Here is a 22877-nt window from a genome sequence, read left to right on the forward strand (position 1 = left end):
GTCTAGTCTGAGAGTACATGTAAGCTGACCAGAGCAGCTGCTGAGGGTAAGGAAGGATGCAGGAAAACAAATACCTGCCTGGACCTTGTTCAGGGATAATGGAGTTAAGCTGGTGCTCTTTGGTTTGGGTTGATGAGAAAGGCCAGGGATTGGAGAGATTGCAAAAATTAATCCTTAATCTTGAATTCTGTAGGGGAGACAAAACAGCTAAGACTAAACCGGAAGTAGGCAGAGGGAAACCAAGACTTTGGTGACTGAAAGGTTAGTGTGCTTTGACTGTAGTTAGTCGTGGCAGTGAGGTTTTTCTCCGTGGACTGTGGGGCAGGTGGAAGAGAATTCTCACAGCCAGTGAAGGGCTTTGGGGATTCGCACCCCTCAAGCAGCGTGAATCAGGACAGTATTCACTAAAACGCCCTCGATGTAGATGGGGTGATGTCACTCATACCTGGGAAGCTTCTTCCTATCACTCTCTGAGAAAAGTGTCAATCTGGCAGGAAGCCACTTTAGCTGCCAGGAGAAAATAAGAGCCACAAGGAGCCTACCGTTTTCAAAGACTTCCTTGTGCATCTTTTACTTCCTCAATACAGCAAAGTTAACAGAAGAGGTAGGTGGTGATGGCTCACTGACTGCCCACTATGCAGCGCGACTAAGAGTCCTCTGGGGCACCTTCTGCCAAGGCAAAAAGAAAGTAAAAGCAAACCCCGGTTGCTGCGGGGGGCGGGGGGGATGGTGAGGCTGGCACTACCCAGAGCATCAGCGCAGTCTATTCCTGGTCCTGCTTCCGCAGTCAGAGGCAGGAAGGAGGTCTGCGGACAAGTGACCTGCGCTCGAACTTGCAGCCCTGGGCCTCCTGGGGGTGGGGTGGGGGGTCTGGGAGCTGATAAGCCAATTAGAAGAAAGGATCGCTGCTCAAGGCTTTCGGGGAGGGCATCATAACGGAATTACGATCATGGTCACTTTGGAAGACATGGCTTAACCTGACTTCCTTCTGACGTGCACCTTTGGCGAACGCGGAGCAAAGTCGGGGAATCATTAATCATCCTTGGCGCTGTGGGTAGACAGTTCCTCTAGACACGCAGTGGCCCAGGTGACCAAGAGGCGAGGGAGGGGCGAGACGGGCTGGATGGGGTTTGGGGGGTCCTGGGGAGCCCTTTACTCCAGGGAAGCCAGCTTTTAGAGGCGAGAGGACAAGGAAGGGGGGGGACGGGCACAGAAAGGGCTGTGCGCCTTCTCTACGGTGGCCTCTTCTCCCTCAGCACGAAAAAGGCCCTGCCCTCCACGCCCCCCCCGTCCTCCACGCCCCCTCCTGCTTCCCCGCCCCCCTCCACGCTCCCCCTGCCCTCCACGCCCCCCGCCCTCCATGTCCCCCCTCCACGCCCCCTCCGCCTCCCCCCTGCTCTCCACGTACCCCCTCCACGCCCCCTGCCCTCCACGTCCTCCCCCTGCCCTCCCCGCCCCCGCCCTCCACGCTCCTCCATCCCCTCCCCGCTCCCCTGCCCTCCACGCGCCCCCCCGTCCTCCACGCCTCCCCCCTGCACCGGAGAGCCCCGGAGCGCCTTCTCCCCGGCCCTCCCCTTCGGCTCACTCGCTGGGCTCCAGCCCCCTCCCGAGGAAAGCAGAGGGGAAGAGACCCGAAGCGCAGCCCTAACCCGAACCGCGGAAAGTCGGCGGACCCGACGACGTCGAGGGCCCTAGCGGCCGGCAGGCTGGCGCGCCCGCGGTTACCTGTGCGGCCTGAGGGCTCGGCCGGCCGCAAGCACCTGAGGAGGAGCACCAGGAGCTCCGCCGCGCGACGGAGGGTCGCCCAGCGCGTCCCCATCCCGAGCGGGTCCCCAGGCGCACGCGGCACCCACCCTCTCGCGGCGCTCCGCCGGCGCTTTTGCCGCCCGCCTCCCGGGTCCGGCCCCGCCCCCTCCGCCTTCGGCCAATCAGGCGGGGCGGGGCGGGGCCTCGGGGCGGGGCCTCGGGGCGGGGCGCCCGCGAGCCGGGAGTCAGGCTCCGCTCCTGGAGGCGGGAAGCGCGCGCGGAGCGAGAGGGCCGAGTGTCGCGCAGGACCTGGCAACGCCCTGGTGGGCGGGGTGGGTGCAGTCAGGGCTGGGTCCTCCGTAGCGCACCTCCGCGTGGGAGGACGTCTTCACTGCATGACTGCGCTGCAAGGGCACCCACATCCTCTCGTGCCCCAAAGGCGGAAACCTGCGCCCGTAGCGTTGTTGCTGCGGTCAAGCCAGGGGATCCAGGTGTCCCGATTGAGGCTGTGTATCTGGATAGCGCAAAGGCGAGGTAATGGCACGCTGCAGTTTCACCTGCAGTTGTTAAAGAATTAAAAGCAAGAGCCACTCGAGGGACCCTACAATCAATAGTTCCAAAAGATTTAAGCCACATAAGCACCTGACTTTTGCAAGTAAGCTCTTTTCTTAATAACAATCCTGTAGAAATGTGGCGGTCTGCATCACAAACCAGCGGTGTGACAGTGACACTTATCCTGTCCCCGTGGGGTCTGCAACCTCTGTAGCTAGTCTGACCCTAGTTGCCTGGTCGTAGATGTCCTATGTTTTCAAACCCCATAAAGGCACATGATGTGTGCCCAGAGTCGCCTGCATTGCTGTCCCCTGAGCAGCTTCTACCACGAGGGGAGGACATCTAGGCTGCCTTTCTTTCTTTTTTTTTTTAATTTTTATTTATTTATGATAGTCACACACAGAGAGAGAGAGAGAGAGGCAGAGACACAGGCAGAGGGAGAAGCAGGCTCCATGCACCGGGAGCCCGACGTGGGATTCGATCCCGAGTCTCCAGGATCGCGCCGTGGGCCAAAGGCAGGTGCCAAACCGCTGCGCCACCCAGGGATCCCCTAGGCTGCGTTTCTGATTGCAGCCGCCAAGGCTTCACGGTGACTCCCAAATGCGCCTTGGCTCCATCCTCTCCCTGCCGGGGCCTTTCAGCTCAGTGGATACTAAGCACCTGCCACCACAGGGATGGGCACCTCCCAGGGTGAGATGGAAAGACAACATCCCTGCTTGCTCAGTGTTACTGAGGCCGCACACAGTTAACTCGGAGCAGAATGAACGGGGAGACTGGACAAAGCTTCAAGGAAAACAACACCTAAACTGGGCCTCGGGGGGTGCATAAGAATTTGACCGTGCAAAGCTACTTGGAGAAAAATAGTGACGGACCTGCAGGAAAAGTAGTGTCAGGATAGGTCAGTCCAGTAATGCCCGGCCCGCTGAGTCCTGTGTGTGCCTGTGTTGGAAGTAGTCGTGGTAGAGGCTTAAGTGGAAATGACAACAGAGAGGTGAGTTGTGGCTGTTTTGTGATGTGCCTTGAATATAATATCAGCGACATTGATTTGATTCTCTAGAACTTGCCAGTGGAAAGTTCTGAGTAAGACAATCTGCTACTGCTCTGACTCCCTCTGCATTTACACATTTACGGCTGCTTGCCTTGGTGATCCTGCCCAGCTTGGAGCTAGTTCAGGGCAGTGCTCTTATCTTCTCATTTTTACCTTCTTACACTGAGTACCAGAGTAAGCTTTCAATAAACATTAGTTTACCTACTTAATGAACTCCTAGAGCCACCCCCTTAGCATAGGACCTACAAGAGCTCCTGCTTGCATTATGTTGAAATAGTTTCTCAATTGACCTTCCTACCAGTAATTTCCCTTTTAGGCAAAGGAAACACTCTTAAACACTGTTTGGAACATGTCACCTTTCTTCTGCTCACATCCTTTCAGTGCTAACTGGGAATTCAGAGGGATTGTGAACCCCTGAAATTATATATAGATTATGAATACACTTAAAACTTTTTTTTTTTTGAGAAAGAGAAGAAGTCCAAGGTTTTTATGAGAGTCTCAAAGAAACCCATAATACAGAAAGAAAACCTATCTAGGATAAACCAAGCCCTTCTATGATCTGAACTTTTACTTTTAGTCACCTTCCTATGTCACTCCTTGGTTCAAGCCACCTGTCTGAACCTGTCTTGCCTTTTCCTATCTCTGCCCATATATCCATATGAATAAATGGATATATATATATATATATATATATATATAATATATCTAAAATGTCTCTTTTCCCCCCTCTCTTGTCTTAGTTCTACCCTTCCAGTTAAGGCTTTGCTCAAATCTCACATTTTATATAAAATTTCTCTAAGAAAAACCCTGACCCTTGGGGATTCTAAACATCTGGATAATGTTGTACATTCTAGTCACTTGCTGCTTGAGTGATCACCCCTTATTTGCAGTTTTGCTCTCTGTGGTTTCAGTTACCCTCAGTCAACTACAGTGCAGATGATTCTTTTTCTGATATGTGGTCAGAAGGTCAATAGTTAAAACTCTGTCCCTACATCATTCAGCTCATCAGGTAGGCATCTTATAATTTCCCGTCATCACTAGGAGGATGAGTATAGTATAATATTTTGAAAGAGAGAGAAAGAAAAGAGTCACATGACTTTTATTGCAGTATATTGTCATAATCTCTTACCATAACTAATTTATAAATCAAGCTTTATCATGGTTATGTATGTATGTATAGGAAAAACATAGTATATATAGGGGTTGGTCCCATCTATGGTTTCAGGCATCCACTTGGAGGCTTGGAACGTATTTCCCATGGGTAAGGAGGGACTACTCTATTTTTTCTGTAGTTACATGTGCACTGATACTCCATGTAGGTTATATGTTTTAAATAAATATTTACTGGGGATCCCTGTGTGGCTTAGCAGTTTAGCGCCTGCCTTTGGCCCAGGGCGCGGTCCTGGAGTCCTGGGATTGAGTCCCGCGTCAGGCTTCTGGCATGGAGCCTGCTTCTCCCTCCTCCTGTGTCTCTGCCTCTCTCTCTCTCTCTCTCAAGTCTATCATGAATAAATAGATAAATCTTTAAAAAAATAAATATTTATTGCCTATGATGACAATAGAAAGCAGTGTATCCTTCAAGTCTTACCTTGAATGTCACTTCCTTAAAGAAATCTTTCTTGACTCTACAGTCTAGGTCAACCTCCTCTGTGATAGGTTCTCAATGCATCTCACACTTTGTCTTGATAGCACCTAGCATAGCTGGATTAAAGAGTTATGCACTCCCTCACTGGTGGAATGTCTGGCTCCCTTTCCAGGCTGCAGGACCCATGAAGGCAGTGTCTGTTTAGGCACTTCTATGTTCCCAGGACCTGACCCATGATTTGCTGTATGAATGAGTGAATAAATACACAGTAAGTGCCTCATAAAGGATGAATGAATAAATAAATACATGGTAAGTGTCCGGTGCGGGCAACAGGAAGTTTAGGCATTTAAAAAAGGGAGAAGTCAGCTGGGGTGGATGGGTGGGAGGGTCTTCAGGCACTGTGTTGAATGTCCTTGGATGAGTAATGGTCAGTAGATAGGGGTGGTGGGGAGGACACTACATGGACTGAAGCAATGATGTGAGCAAAATAACAGACATCTGCCACTGGCCGGGCGCCAGGCCATGGGGTTGAGCATTTCCGGTGTGCTTTTGTTTTTTTTTTTTTTTTTCATTTTTTTCATTTTTTTATTTTTTAATTTTTATTTATCTATGATAGTCACACAGAGAGAGAGAGAGAGAGAGAGAGGCAGAGACATAGGCAGAGGGAGAAGCAGGCTCCATGCACCGGGAGCCTGACGTGGGATTCGATCCCGGGTCTCCAGGATCGCGCCCTGGGCCAAAGGCAGGCGCGCTAAACCACTGCGCCACCCAGGGATCCCTCCGGTGTGCTTTTGTATCTGATAATCATCCTATGAAGAAACTATTATCATCCTTATTTTACAGATGTGGAAACCGAGGCAACATAGACAAGATTGATATAACTAGGCCAAGGTTAATAGCCATAAATGAGGATACCAAAATGGAAATCTAACTATAGAATGTGAATGAATGTGTGAGAGTGTATTATTTTCTTCCCAGTCACAATTAGGAAGAGGAAACATGAGCTTTTAGATCTTCGAAGTGAAGTTTTTAATTATAAAATGTATCATATCTAAAAAATAGTAGCTAGGCTTTGGGCCTCCTCCTGACCATGTCCACCTTACTTGCACACAGAGGTAACCCCTCCTCAGAGTTGTTTATCATTCCTTCATTTATAGTTTCCCCATAGATGATTCATTCCTTAAATAGTCTATATAATGTTGCAGGTTTTTGAATTTTATGTAAGTGGAATCATTTCAAGTTTTTTTGGGTACTTTTTTGCTCAAAATCATGCCTATGACATTCATCTGTGTATTCATCTGTGTATGTAGCTATAGTTTGCTCATTTTTATGCAATGTTCCAGTATAAGAATAAAGCACACTTTATGCATTCTCTTGCTGGTGGACATTTGAGTAGGTTCCAGCTGGGTAATTTGCTATACTTAGCAATGCTTCTGTGAACGTTATTGTACATGTCTCCTGTATGTGGCTAGATTTTCCTGAGAGTGTGTTCTTAGAAATGGAATTCCTAGAGCATAGGGTATGTTCAACATCATCATCATTATTAGACAATGCCAATGTGCTTTCTAGTTCGCACTCCCAGCAGTATGTACAAACCTTCCCACTGCTGAACATCTTCCATACTTGGCATCAGGGACATCTGGGTGGCTCAGCGGTTGAGCGTCTGCCTTTGGCTAGGGGCGTGATCCTGGAGTCCTAGGATCGAGTTCCACATCGAGCTTCCTGCATGGAGCCTGCTTCTCCCTCTTCCTATGTCTCTGCCTCGCTTTCTCTGTGTCTCTTATGAATAAATAAATAAAATCTTTAAAAAAAATACTTGGCATCTTAACATTTTTGTGGGGAGCAATATGGTATCTCATTATGGTTTTAGGTTGCATTTTTCTGGTTTCTAAAGTAGTTGAATATACTTTCCTATGTTTATTAGTTATTTGTATTTCCTTTTCCAATTTGTGTTCAGGTTGTTTGCCCATTTTCTCTCAGATCCACTTTCTGCCCTCCTCTGCTTTCAATCTTAAGGGCTTGCCCTGAATTCTCAGGTTCCCTTTCGCACTGCCTTCTGGTTAGGTTCAGCCAATGAGAGTTACTGGCAGGAAATGGAGGTTTGGGAGGGGGAGAATCGAAGGTGTTTCTTTCCTCTATGCTTTGGGAGCATGCTGAGCTATGACTGTGTCTCTTCTATGGTTCCAGCTCCTGCCTGGAAGCCCCACTTTTTGTGGTCCAATTCCTACCAGGCAATGGTGCAGTGCTTCCAGCAAGTTTGGGTGGTTCCTTCTCCAAGGTTCTAGCTCCCACAGGGTAGCCTGGGCTCTTACCTGGGTAATACTAGTTCTTCTCTGTTCCTCAGGTATTGGGGGTACTAGTAACTTTTTGTAACTGGTACTTTTTAGATAACCTCACTGGCACTTATTTTTAGGTCTTTCAACATCTACATCTCTGTAACAAGTTATTTCCCTATTTTAAATTTCTTCTATTTACCTAGCATGGATTTTGTTCTCCTTACTGGACCTGGATGATATCGATTCAACATGTGAAAGAACTGTACCTGAGGACAGCATCCAAAACTGAGTGAGATGTGAACAAGAGAAACTACAAATGGAGCATATTCAACTGCATGAGGAGTTGTGGCGTAAAGAAAGCTGGTGTGGGATACATTTAAACTGCAGTTCTGATGATGCCCACAGATGGTCCCAGGTGTAGTAAGGAGGACCCAGGAGGCCCAAGCAAGAGCTTGGTCTAAGAATAAATTTTAAACAATTCCCACAGCACCATGATAATAAAGATCTGCATTTATTCCTGTTATAACTAAACTCATGAGGACTACAATCATGAACATAGACCCCAAAGGGCAAATATAAGGTTGTAATTCATCCATTTAAAAAACAAGAAACAAAATTAAACAACTTTTCTTATCAAAATAAACTGAACTTACCTCATAGACTTTAAACTGTAGAATTCTCAGATGAGGAAATGTTCCATCAGTATGTCTACAGAATATTGACAGGAGGAATTGGAAAGGAGCCAGTGTGGCTGACTCATTCATCTACTCAGCCTAACCTCATGCACAGACACCAAGGAACTATGGAATTACAGACTTCACAGTGAACTTTGGAGTCCATCATGTGCCTTCCCATTATATGGACGAGGAAACTAGAGCTCAGAGGGTTCACTGACCTTTATGGTTATAAGAAGCACAAGAGAGGTTAGATGTGGACCCTGAGACTCATAGGAAATTCTCAAAATGCCAATGAGAACACCTTAGGGCTGGTTACCTGCCTCCAATAGAAGGCGGGGGTGAAATTTAGGTGCGAAGCAATGATGCAAGGGTGGGTCATAGGTTAAGAGGAAACCGGCATTGGTAAGACTTGTATAGTTGGTGGGAGTATGTTGTAAAGATCAGTAATGTTTTTTGGTAGGACTGCAACACCTCAAGCATGATGGGAATTCCCTAGGAAACATTTTTGTTAAAGGTGCATTCTTTGGAAAATAAGAAAATAATTTTAATGGTACAGATGATTTTTCTGGAAGTGGGAAATGTGATGAAGGATTAAGTTTTGCTACTGACATACATTCACTATGTTTTGGCAAAGAGGAGAGAATTAGAGTGATAGGTTTGCTTTTTATTTATGTAATTAGGAGTTCTTTCCTCGGAATAACCAAACCCATTGCTAAAATCTGTTCTAAGAAAACAACAGTTCAAATGATAAATAACCAAAGCCCAGGAGCCCTTGCTCCTCAGGGAAACTGGTCAGGTTTATACGTGATAACAATTATTCTTCTGACTTTAGCAGAAGATAGTGAAGAAATCAGAGTGTAATGTGACTCTCCAATCAAAGCTGATTCATAACTCATGACCACCTAACTTGTTAGTTAAGGGTAAGGTTAAGATACCTTTGTTAAGATTACCTTAGTTAAGGTATTAATGCTGCCTAACCGACTTTTAGAAACACTTAAGAATTGAGAATCCTAAGAAATTTTAGTACTGAGAGGTATGACACTATTTAGTGCTGAGGGGCATTACTGTGTTTACCAATTTTACCATTATTCACCTTTTGTCAACCCATTAATATCTCCACGAAGCAAATGATCCAAATTTTTCCATTCTAGGACTCAGTTCCAACTCTTTGTAGGCTTCCTCCATGGAGCAAAATATGCCTCTTACTTTGCTCATAGGCTAGAGGCCACCTAATGTGAGTTCACCAGGTCTCTATTTTTCCTGTCTGTAACTCATCTTTATCCCAGCTTTGGAGGAAAACCCAGATCCCTTTTTTTAACTTCTGTGTTCCCAACCATATTCTTCCCTTCTCTAGTATTTTTTAGTCTCTCCCTCTCCATGAATCAGAGGAAGAGAGACTCTGAGCATGTTTTAAACTTTTTATTTTTATTTTTTCTATAGAATATAAAAACTACACCCAGAGTAGAGAACATAGTGTAATGAATTTACTGTTCCCATCACCTTCTTCAACATTTATCAATACATGATCAGTCCTGTTTCATCTCTACTCTGACCCACTCTCTACTCCTTTCAGATTATTTTGAAGCATATTTCATTTGTAAACATGTCAGTATGCATTTCTGAAAGATAAGATCTTGTAAAGACATAACCACAGTACATTATCTCACCTAAAAAACAATGACAAGATTTCCTTAATACGGTTAAGTATCTAATTAGTGTTCTCATTTCCCCTATTATCTTGTAAATGATTTTTGTTTTCTTTTTACAATTTGTTTTTGTTTACCGGAGTCTAAATAAGGTATTTACATTGACACTGGTTGAGAGATCTCTTAAGTATCTTTAAATCTCTAGGAACCCTGTCTTTCCATTCCTTATTCTCTTGTATTGTGTGAGAAAAAGCTGACTCATTTGTAGAATTTCTCAGAGTCTGGATTTGGATTACTGCATCACTATTGTGTTAACATGTTCCATTATCCCTCATAACTCTTATACATCAGTATAAAGCTTTATGAGACTCAGATTCAATTTATTTTTGACAGTGCTATTTCATATGTGCCATGCTTTCCTGTCAGGAAGCCCGTAATGTGATTTTTTTCTCATTGTTTGGTGATGTTGTCAGCCATTGATGATCATTACTGTGATCATTAAGAATTAGAAATAGGGATATTCTATCATTTTTGTCTTCATTTATTAGTTGGATGGTTCTTTAAAGAGAAATTTTCCCTTATCAACTAATTGGTTACCCAGACCTACAGATCATACAGGAAACTTAATTCTTCCCTTTATTTATCAGTTTTGAAAGTATAAGGAGGAGGTCCATAACATCCTCTAAAGGCAACCAACCAATGAGATTTTAATTTTTAATTATCATTCATTCGTATTTGATATTTTTCAATCCCTTTCATTTATTATATTTATTGATGCTCCACATGGCCATAGAGTCTTTCATAGTTTCCTCCTGATCTGGAATGAGAAGATGTTTCAGTTTCAGCCTGTACTTTTCCTGCCCCAGATCTGGTGTCAGCCACTTCTCAAAGATGTTTGCTTCCTTTTAGTAGGAAACTTGATACTACAACAACTTGATACTAGAATTACTCTTTCTTAATAGATTGGTCCTCATTTCCATCATGGGTTTTGAAATCAGGCATGTGGACGTGAGTCTTCATCCCACCACTTGCTAGCTGGGTTCATAGGCATGACACTTAATTTGAGCCTCAGTTTACTCATTGAAAAAAAGAATAAGTGGGATGCCTGGATGGCTCAATGGTTGGGCTCATCGGCTTTTGGCTCAGAACGTGATTCTGGGGTACCAGGATTGAATCCTGCATCGGGGTCCCCACAGGGAGTCTGCTTCTCCCTCTGCCTGTGTCTCTGCCTCTCTCTCTCTCTCTCATGAATAAATAAATAAGATCTTTAAAAAAAAAGGAAAAAAGAAGAGATAAAACACTGAGTCTTAAGATTATTGTAAGCCATAAATTCCCTAGCACAAAATAAGCAACCAATAGACAGTAGTTATTAATATTTAATGTTTTCATTAACATGGGTGTGCATGTTATCACATAGAGGGGTCTCAATCTGATCCAATGTTACCTGTTCAACCTTGTCATCCATTAGTTTTACATACCAACCACTAGAAATTAAGTTTTGTTAAAACAAAACAAGGAAGTTTTGTTCAGGTTTTTCCGCCAACCTGGACAGATCTTTCTCTTCTGTGCAAATTTTAACTCTTCAAAGCCTATCCTTTTTGATCTCCTATAGTAGTAGTTCTTATCTTTGGGATTTGGTCATGTGTTTTATATTGTTTCAATAATATTCCCACATATGTATGTCTTTCCTCTAGGAATACTTATTGTTGATGGTAGAGATGCCCTTTTATTTTTTTATTTTGAAATATATACGAAAAATGTGTAAAGCATAAATGTGTAGTATAATAAATTATAAAGTGAATTTCTATGAAACTACCACCTAGGCAAAAAATATATAACATTTCCACAGGCATTGTCTGTGTTCCTTTTTTGTCACACATCCCTTCATCCTCTCTAGAGGCAGCCACTATTTGCACTTTTATGGTTATGTCTTTGCTTTATGTTATGGTTGGATCTTTTACAAATAGACCTCTTAGGGTTGCCTGTTTTTGAACTACATATAGGTGGATTCATGCTCTGTGTATTCTTTTGTATCTGATTTCTTTGCTCAACACTATACTTGTAAGTTCTATTCATATTGTCGTGTGTAGCTGTGTTTTTTCATTTTCGTTGCTGTATATATCTCATAGTATGAACATACTGCAATTTGTTTATGCATTTGATAATTCCATTTTTTGACAAATACAAATAAGGCACTTTGATCATTGTACAAAGATTTTGATGTACAAATGCATGCATTTGTTTTGAGTATATTCTAAGGAGTAGAATTGCTTGGTCACAGGGTATGCATATATCAGGTTTTAACAGATAATGCTGTACTATTTTCTAAAGTTGTTTGGTAAGAAAAAGACCCAGTTGGGTTTTCTGCTTCTCTTCCTAAAGGCAGATCAATGGGAGGCTCTGAAAGAGAAAGAAGCTGAGATTTGCAGGAGTTACTTTAACCTGTGACAGTAAAAAACAGTAATCATAGGAATAAGGTTTTGGAGCTTCCTGTTCCTTGCCTCTTCTTTTGGAAATCCTATTGTTCTCTGAAATATAGTTCAAATAGGCTTTTCCTTGAAGCCAACCCTGATTCCATTAGCTAGAATGAGAATGCTTAATGCTTGATAGGTTTTCCTTTGTATTATAACTATGTGCATACTCATCATCCCCACTAGAGTTGGCACCAAGTCTTAATGGTTTTTATTCCCTACTCTCTGGTACAATTAATTTCAATGCAAAGAAAATAATCTTGTCAGGCAACAATAGATGATAATTCAAAAAACTAAAAAATAAAAACTAAAACCTTCATTTGTTTAGTAAAGAACACTGGGTGTTTTCCTCCTCCCTTTTGTGGGTAGAGCGTGGACCACTGTGTTTTGCTACGTCACCACAAAAAGGTTTGGGTAGGATAATTATGACTATTTCTATTTCCAGTGTCTTCAAAGGTGCTTTGTATGTTTTGTGACTTCATTCATTGTATTGGTGTTTTATAGTGCTACTGTTATATCGTGATGCCTGTGTGTAAGTGGTTATTGAGTTAAAGGGATTTTTAGTGTTTTATTATTCTTACAGTAAAGTAATTTAGTGTGTAAATTACCTACCAGGTTGCTGTATGCAATTTACAGAATGAAAGATAGACACCTAACAATTCAAAAATTAAAAAACAGGATACAACCATAAATAAAGGTGTATCCTTCCTACCTTGTAAATAACTGTAATCGGTCTCTGCCCCATGGGTGGTCAGACTTCCCTGTGAGTTAATAGAAAACTAAGGAAGTACTGTTAAGGTTTTTAAATGTGGTTCAACTCCACATTGCTCTTAGTGGAAAGAGTTGATTTCTGGAGCCTGTGTGTGTGTGTGTTTGTGTGCATGCATGTATATCTGCAGGTGTATTTTCCCTATTCATACTGTATTCCCAGGTTTGTTTCTTTTATCTTTGCTTTTTGTATTTTAACATGCTGCTTTATGATTGCAAATGGCATATCATCATTTCCACATTAGGTATATAAAACACTTTAAGTTCTTCAATTCGACATACACAGTTTGTAATTGTTGCCTTCACTTGTTATTGCCTTACCATATTTATGCCCAGGAGACATTACCCAGATGAATGTGAGTGTATTCTGGCCTGCGCTTCTACTTCTCACACTCAGAGAGGCTGCCATGGCCCATGGCCAAAGCCCCTGTTAAAGGGTATGCACAGGTTATGATCCTGTAACTCTGATCATAGCCGATTAGATCAAAGATAAGCTCCTGCCTCAAAGACAATCAATCTCTAAGTGACTTAGCAGGATATGAAATGGCCTTTTCTGAGTTGAGTTCTCCAGAAGCATGTTCTGGGATGATTTGTATGAAGAAAGACAGACAAGGATGGAATGTCCAGCAAAATCCCACAGAAGATAACTGTTACAATTCTGCAGAGAAGATTGGAGAGAAGTGGTCACATCATAGACAATCCCATTGTCTATGGGATTGGGGTATTTGTCTATGGGGTGAGGGAGGTGGGGTATTTATATTTCCTTACTCATCAATCATTGATTAAGGACTGAGCCTATGATTATGAATTTCCAGGCACTGTCTGCTCTCTATGCATGTGGAAAAAACTGTTTTCCTGCAACCTGAGGGCAGCCCTTTGACAGTGAGAGGGAAGCGTTGGTTGTTGAGATTGAAAGCACTCCAGGACTGAAGTACACTAACATAGCACAGCCATCAGACGGGATCTGTACAGAGCACTGCCAATGGGCCTACAGGCCTAGTGTGAGAGGTTGCTCAACAGGGACTATTATGATTTGTGGAGCTAATTAGAGCCTCTCCTGAAAGATCTGGATATGAGATATACAGAGTTAGCAAAAATTCAACAGGCAGCAGGATCCAGGAGCAAGAAGCAGGAGAGTTGAAAAGAATAGAAACAAAAGTTTACAGAAATCACACTTTTTGTGGGTGGGCCTGTCCTCTGGTTTACTTCAGCTGTACTCTCATTCCCCTGGGGAAGTAGGTGTTTCCTTATTCTATCATTGCTTTTTTTTTAATGGTGGAATACCTTAAATATAAAATAAGGGTAGACATGACTCCCTCTGAAGAAGCAGATGGCCAGATTCTTGGTTTCAGCTACCTTATTATTCTGCTTCCTCTTTTATCTCTTTTCCTCACTTGTCCTTGTTGGGTGAGGTGTGGATTCCACTTGAGACGATTAACTAGATTATTATTGAACTCATCCTTCTGTGATTTTCAATATGAGTTATGGATATCTCTGATGAATTAGTCTAGAAATTAAAGATGTGGTTATAATACTTCTCTACCTCATTGGCATCATGGTGGGCAACAGGTAGTTTTTATAAACTGTGATTTGGCATCAGTCCTTGGACTAGAAATACCTTTGCCTCTCACCTTACACCGAGTCCCAAATTCCCCCATTTCTTATACATTTGAGCTCAGCATATTGAAGTTGTTAAAATAAAAATGTTTTCTGGAAAAAACCCATATCATTTAATAATCTATCTACATTCATATGCTAAAGAATTGCAAAACTGTAGTTCCACAGAACAACTATCTCTCACGATCTAGGATAAATCTTAAGTCTGTCTTACTAATGTGACTTGCTGAAGAAAAAACTTAAACCAGATAAATATTAAATTAGCACAAGAACTACCCACTTAGTGGTATTGAGGTGGGCATTTTCCCCTCTGGCTTGGCAACTTAATTTCTGTATCTGACAGTTTAAGGAAACGTGTAAGTAATAATAGTACTAACTCTTTCTGTAGATAATGATTAGGTATAAATGAGATCAGGAAGGGGAAAATTATTTAAAAAGCCAGTATAACATGTAAAAACAAAAATAATAACTAAAACAAAGCAGTTAATCTTGAAGGTCTGTATACATCGAGTGGAAATCAGAATGGTAGGTAATCTATGTCTTCCCAAACCAAATAGCTGTACTCATGCCATTGCATATACTTTACCTGTACCAAGGCATCATCTTGTAGTTGTAACAATGTCTGGAAAGTATTAGGAGTAATGATGACATGACTACATTAATTTTTTTAAAAAGCAATAATATTCATTAATTAACATTTATTAAGCACCTACTTTTGCCTTACTTTTCTTATGGGGCCAGTAATAGTACCTACTTCATGAAGGTACAGTGAGAATTAAACGAGGGAAGCATTTAGATTAGCACCTGGAATAGTTCTAGTGTGCAATAACTGAAATTTATTATTAAAATTGTTAGGTACTGGGATCCCTGGGTGGCGCAGCAGTTTGGCGTCTGCCTTTGGCCCAGGGCGTGATCCTGGAGACCCGGGATCGAAACCCACGTCGGGCTCCCAGTGCATGGAGCCTGCTTCTCCCTCTGCCTGTGTCTCTGCCTCTCTCTCTCTCACTGTGTGCCTATCATAAATAAAAATAAAAAAAAATTTAAAATTGTTAGGTACTAAATTCACTATTGGAGATATAAAACATGGATAAGATATGGTCCTTCTCTTTAAGGAACTCCAAGCCTAATGGAAAGATGAGACATGTAAAGAAGCATTTATGATTTGGTAGGATTTAGTGCAAGACAGAGACATGTTAATGCCAGGATACTAGCTTAAAAGAGTGAGCAGTTAATTTTGCATGAGTAGGTAATGAAGATTTTCCAGAGTTAGGAGGCCATGGGGTAACATTTGCTACTGGGCACTGATAGAGGCTGTCAAATGAGAGTGGGGTAGGAGGCCCTTCTAGTGGAGAGACACAGTACATTACGTTTGGGACCTGGAGTGCATACCCAGGAATGGGGTAAGGTCTGTCTGCCCCAAAGGAAGCAGCCAAAGGTGATACTAGATGGTAAGGTAGAGCTATGGCAAAAAAGGTTCTGGGCGTAACATTGAGGAACTTGGATTTTATCCTCTCCACAATGCAGACGACTGAAAGGGTTTGATCCAAAACAAAAACATCAAAAAGATATAATCAGATTTACATTTTGGAAAGATGACAAGATGAATCTGGCAGCTGTGGACAAATGCCAAGTTGGTAAGACTGGACGAGCTGTTAGGAAAGTCCAAGCAAGAAACAGGAGGGTGTTAACGAGGACAGTAATGATGGGAACAGAGCGAAGATAAGAGCTAAAGCAGCTAATACAGGGAGACAGAATATAATAAGCTGCTATTGAAAGGGTTAGATATATCACTGTTATTTATGGCACCGTTAGGCCCTCCCAATTATTCTGAAGAAACTTCTCATTTTAATGCCTGTCAATCCATGTACAATTCAGATTCTTTGCATTTCTCTTCAAATTATGTACCGCAGCATAGGGTTTTGTAGTTTCCATCCAAACTCGTCTCCATTTAAATTGTAAATAGTAGAAGAGGAGAATAAGGTCAGCAATAAAGTGGCAATGATTATTATGGCTTAACTTGTGTTTGCTGCAGCTCCTCAACCCCAAAAAGTCTCAGAATGAAGAAGTTAGGGATATAGTCAAGGTAAAAATGGGAAATTCTGGAAGTATAAAGAAAAAAAATGGAATAATAATGGTAATATGTAAGGATTATATTGATATACATTAGTGAATTGCTCTAATACAATATTAGTACTATTTGGAAAGCTGTCAATGTCATCTCATATTTAAACTATTAGGTGCATATTTAAGCTGTGCAAATCACTTGCATTCATTTCATGGCTAATCAATCCAGTCAGAGATTGTTTGCCAAATGGTAATGGGATTTTCTCTAACAGCCAGATACTTAAGTCACTAGATACCAAATTATGGGATAAAAAAAAATCAGGTTTCACATCCCAGATAATTGTTGGCTTAAAACAATATTGTGTTGAGTCCTGGCAAATACCCTCTAACAGCAGATGTCTTTGTTTTGGGCCATTCTGATGATCTCAGTAACTCTAGCATGATAAACTAATGATGCAAATTATTTTTTTCATTTTAATTTTACATTGTTAGATGGAACTATTGGCTTTTAATGTAACGTATTTTCTGTTGCAGCCATCACCTAAATTGGAGAAAGAGAGCAGGTGACATATTTTAGAGTTATTTGGAAGTAGAAAGCAGGAGTTGAAAGAATAAATCAGGGTTCTGAAGTGGGTGACTGGCAAATGATGGTGCCATTTGCTGTGATAAGGAAGAGAGGAGGAGGGGGAAGTTTAAGGGGAAGACAAACTCTGTTTTAGATTTGATGGATTTGAGATATCCATAGCATGGATGTGGAGAAATTTACTAATCCCTTTAGTCTGGAGCTCAGGAGGAAACTGTTTAGGTGACAGAGGTTTTTTGAGAGTTATCAGTGTACAGGGAGTAAAGTTATAGGAATGGTGAACAATGAAGAATTCTACGGATACTAACATGGAAGGTAAAGGACGGGAAGAGGAGAGATGGAGGCATGAAGATTGTCAAGAAGAAGAGGTGGAAGAGGGAAACAATGAAAGAATATTACTTATCGAGACATGGTTTAAATCAGTGGTTTCCAAACCTTTTAAATTATGTATTCAGTCAGTAATTTTTTGAACAATCCCCATGTATATTTACTTATGGATTGTATACATATAATATTTTAGTCTATGTAATATATATTAATAGACCCTGAGATCATGACCTAAAGCTGAAACAAAGAGTCGGACCCTTAACCAACTGAGCTATCCAGGCATTTCAAAGACACATATTTTCTTTTGACTTTTTAAAAGACGCCTTTTGTTTTATTATTATTATTATTATTATTGGTTTTGGGGCATATGAAAATTTATTATTGTCATGTTTTCACCATCAAAACTTATGATCTTGATCTTTCCTTTCTGCCTTTGTACAAGGCCAAAAGAGAGACACTGGCTACTTTGACAATCTTAAAGTGAACTCCAGGAATGTCACCAACAGCATGATCTTTGTGACCAAATACAGCAACCAGAATCTCATAATTTTCCTCAATAGAATTCAAACAACCACTATTGGGTAGAAAGCCTGTGATTCTGGGATCCCTGGGTGGCGCAGCGGTTTGGCGCCTGCCTTTGGCCCAGGGCGCGATCCTGGAGACCCAGGATCGAATCCCACATCGGGCTCCCGGTGCATGGAGCCTGCTTCTCCCTCTGCCTTTGTTTCTGGCTCTCTCTGTCTCTCAGTCTTTCATAAATAAATAAAATCTTTAAAAAAAAAAAAAAAAAAAGAAAGCCTGTGATTCTTTTTGCCATTCTTGATCAGCTGGACCCTGACACCTTCCTAATGGCAGAATTTGGCTGTTTGGCTTCAACTACTACTTTTTCCAGCACAATTCCCTTTGAGTGGGAAGCACCTCCAAAAGGGTTGACCTTCACAGCTGTGCCCAAATGGGCTTTCTTGTACTATTCGTCATGCTACTTCTAACCTGATCCATGGCTGTGGAGCTTCCTGGCAGTACACAGACTGCAACACTTGCCCATCCTGCCTGTGCCACTGGCCTAAGAAAAGAGCTATTAATTTTTAAGTTATCTCTATACTCAATGTGGGGCTCAAACTCACAACCCCTGAATCAAGAGTTGCATGATCTTTTTTTTTTATTTTTTTATTTATTTATTATTTATTTATTTTTTATTGGAGTTCAATTTGCCAACATATAGCACAACACCCAGGGCTCATCCCATCAAGTGCCCCCCTCGGTGCCCGTCACCCAGTCACCCTCCCCCACCTCCCTTTCCACCACCCCTTGTTCGTTTCCCAGAGTTAGGAGTCTCTCATGTTCTGTCTCCCTCTCTGATATTTCCCACTAATTTTCTCTCCTTTCCCCTTTATTCCCTTTCACTATTTTTTATATTCTCCAAATGAATGAGACCATGTAATGTTTGCATGATCTACTGACTGAGCCAGCCAGTTTTGATTCTTAAAAATCTTTTTATTATGGAAAATTTTGAACATACTCAAAAGAATAGGATAATGAACCTTCACATATAAATCATCTAATTTCTACAATTATTAACATAATATTGACATTTTATTTTTGACTTTTTAAGTTTTTATTTAATTCTAATTAGTTAACATACAGTGTTATATTAGTTTTAGGTGTGCAATACAGTGATTCAACAATTCCATACATTATCTGGTGTTCATCATGACAAACACACTCCTTAATCCCCATCACCTATTTAATCCATCCTCCCCACCCACCCCCCTCTAGTAACCATCAGTTTGTTTTTGATAATTAAGAGTCTCTTTTATGATTTCTCTCTCTCTCTTTTCCCCCTTTGCTCATTTGTTTAGTTTCTTAAATTCCACATGTGAGTGAAATCATATGGTATTTATCTTTCTCTGACTGACTTATTTAGCTTAGATTATATTCTCTAGCTCCATCCATGTTGTTGTAAATGGCAAGATTTCATTCGTTTTTATGGCTGAATAATACTCCATTATATATGTGTAAATATATATATGTATATCACATAAAATACATATTTTCCCCCATTTTAATGTCTGTTGATCAGAGTTGAAATGACATCACTGTCCACAAATACATGAACTTAGTCATAACCAATCATGTTGCCATTATTTGTAAGTTTAAATAAATATTTAAGTAAATGTAAAAGTGTTCATGTAATAGATATTAACTGAACGTGTCAATGACAAGAAAGCTGTGTCATATTTAACTGGCAGTTTTCTTTCCATGCATATAGTGCATAGAAAGAAATATGATGTATTTTATAAACAATAGAAGTTGCAATGTTTTCTTCTATCACTTTAGCGAATCATCCTATGTACCCTAGTTTGGAGATTGGGTTTAAATTAAGAGAGAGGGGTCAATTATGTGGAACATTTTATTTTATTTTATTTTATTTATTTATTTTTTTTAATATTTATTTATTTATGATAGTCACAGAGAGAGAAAGAGAGAGAGGCAGAGACACAGGCAGAGGGAGAAGCAGGCTCCATGCACTGGGAGCCCGACGTGGGATTCGATCCCGGGTCTCCAGGATCGCGCCCTGGGCCAAAGGCAGGCGCCAAACCCCTGCGCCACCCAGGGATCCCATGTGGAACATTTTAAACAGATCAAATATTATCTTAAAAAATGGAAAAATTTTCATCACTTTTAACAAGTCACTGGAGACTTTGGTGGGGGTAGTATCAACAGTGGAAGAGGGGCAGCCTGACCACAGAGGTTAAAAGAGTAAGCAACAATGCTTAATGTAAGCATTAAGTTACATTTAATGCACACTCACTATATGCCAGGCATTGAACTAATTAAGTACTCCTCACACAGCCCTGAGAAGTTGTGATTATCTCCAATTTAAGAAAATAATCAGACTTGCAGAATCTAAGTGACTTGTACTAGGTCACACAGTTAAACAAGTGGTCCTAGCAAAATATGAACCCATGTTGAGCATTTTAAAAGCTAAGCTCCTAACTAATATGCTATAATGTCTTCTGGCATGAGGTTAGTTAGTGGAGACTGAATGCAGACAGCTACTCTTCCAGGTAGCCAAATATCTTGCCTCTGGATAAGAGCAGAAAGAAAGGGAAATAAATAGCCAAGTGTAGGGCAAGAATTGAGCATTTTTATACAGTGCAGGAAATGAGGCAGGAAAGAGAATTTGAGGCAATTGGACAAGAGAGATAATAAGGATAACAAAATCCCTAAGGATCTAGAGCATAGGAGGGGAGTCCAGGCTTGAGCAGCAGGAAATTCCTCCTCTACGAAAAGTGGTAAGAACTGGAATCAGGTACAGAAAAGTATGGAGGTTTTGCATAGAAAGGAGGAAGAAGAAGCATGGGAAATTCCAAGTTTACATTATTTATTTTCTCGCTCGGTGGAGTAGGAGACAAGGCCATTGCTTAGAGTGTGTGGAGGGTGGAAAGAAAACAGGTAGACCTCAAAGGACTATTATTAAGCCTTAAGCATTAGCTGTTGGAAGTGGGAGTTGGTATAGTTTTGGAGTTTTACATATAGTTTTTGGAACTTTTCAATTTTACAAAGACTGCAAGAAAGGTGGAGGTTGCTGATAGACTGGAGAAAATCAAGGTATCAGAGTCTTGGAAGTCTCGAGGTTATTCGCTCTGCAGATAGAGGGGTGTAGCAGGATGCTTTAGAAGAGAGCTGGACCCTGGCATTTGAACCTTCACAGCAGGGTCACTTCTCTCCCATCCTTCCAATGACCATCCTTCTGAATGTTCTCCTTTATGGCAGGACTGGAAATTTGAAAAGTACATTTCTCAGACTCCTTGTGGAGTTTCAGTTCAGAACCCTTCTATGAGAGGCCGTGGGTTGAGACTTGCAAAGTAGAAGAAGAGAAGCCATTTTTCTCCAGCTGCAGCTCCAGACAAGTACACGAGCATCTGCAGATGGCAGACATCCGGGCAGCCATGCCAGGATTTCCAAGCATCCTCCTGAGAACCACCTCCTTGGGTGCTGCAGAGGGCTGAGATCCTCAGTGGTGGTTTCTACGGTGTACCCATTTATAAATTTCATGAATTTTAGCAACGTCTTCTCTCTCCTTTGCTTCCCTGGACCTTCAGAGTTTTTTATAATCCTTTTTTTTTTTTTAAATCCCCTTTTACTTGTGCCTAGAGAGCATTCTGTTTTCCTGACACAACCTTGGCTGGTATGTAGCGTCCCCCGCAATTCTTCATTCAAACTGGATTATGAGATTTTCTATGATCATATCAATATTGGTCAGGATTATCATACCTGTTTGTAGGGATTCTCAGCTGCAGGCAACATAAAAAAAGACTATATAGCTAAATTAAAACAAAACAAATTTATTGAAAAGATTTCAAATTGCTAGGAGGTTGGGAGAACCAGGCTCTGGGAATTAATCTAGACAGTGGACGGGAATCATAAAATTATGCTACAGAGTCAAGTGAAGTGACAGGCATTGCAGGACTCAGAGGCAGGTTTGCCTACCTGATTAACCCATGCCCCTCTGCTCCAGATATAAAGGTGGCAGGGAAAATGAGGATCTGGACTTCCAACTAATAGAGTGACAGCTCCGCCTCACAAGATGAAGGGACCTCAAATAAGATTCAGAAGCTGGGAAGCCCCAAAATTGATAAATGTCTTCTCTAATGTCCAAATTTTTGTGTGTGCTATAGTTGAGACTCTTTTGTTTTGTCTGGAAGACCCTCAAAATACTCATTGTCCCTGCTCTGTGTATTTATCCTTTATGGGCCAGTTTCCTCCTTGAAACCTTCCCAGTTGGAAATATCTGTTTCTTGCCCAGAATTCCTATAGCAATTTGTATCCTGTTTGACCTTTTTAAATTCTAACTTGTTTTTATTGATATTTGCAATTAATATTAAAGTTAGGGACACGTGGGTGGCTCAGTGGGTGAGTGTCTGCCTTTGGCTCAGGTCGTGGTCCCGGGGTCCTGGGATCGAGTCCTGTATCAGGCTCCCCGCAGGAAGCCTGCTTCTCCCTCTGCCTGTCTCTGGCTCTCTCTGTGTGTCCCTCGTGAATAAATACATAAAATCTTAAAAAATATTAAAGTTATAGCATATTTAAGGTTGAATGAACATTAGACGTCATTTAATGTGACTAACTCATCAGCTCCTTGAGGATCATTGCTTACCTTATCAATATTGTGTGTCCACCCAGCACAATACTTGCTTAGGGTAGGCACATCATAAATGTGACTTAAAGTAAAGGAACCACACCAAGATTTGCTTGTCCCCATTTCTATTCTCTCTTCTGTCTCCTGCTGCCACCACCTGCTTATCTTTGACCCCAACCCCTCCCACATCCTCTAGGATCTTCTTTCACTTCTTTAATTTCTCTAGAATTTTCAGTCACCCTCTTTACAGGTTTTTGCCCAGTGGCCTGAAATATGCTCATATATCCCCCATTCTACAACAACCTTTCTTGGTTATCTTTCCTTCCATCTCCACGTTTAAACAACAAAAAAAGAATAGTTTATATGTAGCCTTCATG

The 22877-nt window shown here is 41.6% G+C and overlaps 1 protein-coding gene and 1 pseudogene across 1 annotated transcript in view; both read right to left on the bottom strand.

Moving 5' to 3' along the window:
• CD302 (CD302 molecule) overlaps positions 1-1883 on the bottom strand; it is a 52592-nt gene extending 50709 nt beyond the window's left edge. Inside the window, exon 1 of the mRNA XM_038585086.1 lies at positions 1726-1883. Coding sequence (XP_038441014.1) covers positions 1726-1819 — 94 coding nt within the window. The 5' untranslated portion in view covers positions 1820-1883. The remainder of the gene's footprint in view (positions 1-1725) is intronic.
• A 15882-nt stretch (positions 1884-17765) lies between these two features.
• Positions 17766-18405, bottom strand: LOC100688480 (annotated as a pseudogene).
• Between the last annotated feature and the right edge of the window lie 4472 nt (positions 18406-22877).

The sequence above is a fragment of the Canis lupus genome, chromosome 36, assembly GCF_011100685.1.
Source record: "Canis lupus familiaris isolate Mischka breed German Shepherd chromosome 36, alternate assembly UU_Cfam_GSD_1.0, whole genome shotgun sequence".
Lineage (NCBI taxonomy): Eukaryota > Metazoa > Chordata > Mammalia > Carnivora > Canidae > Canis > Canis lupus.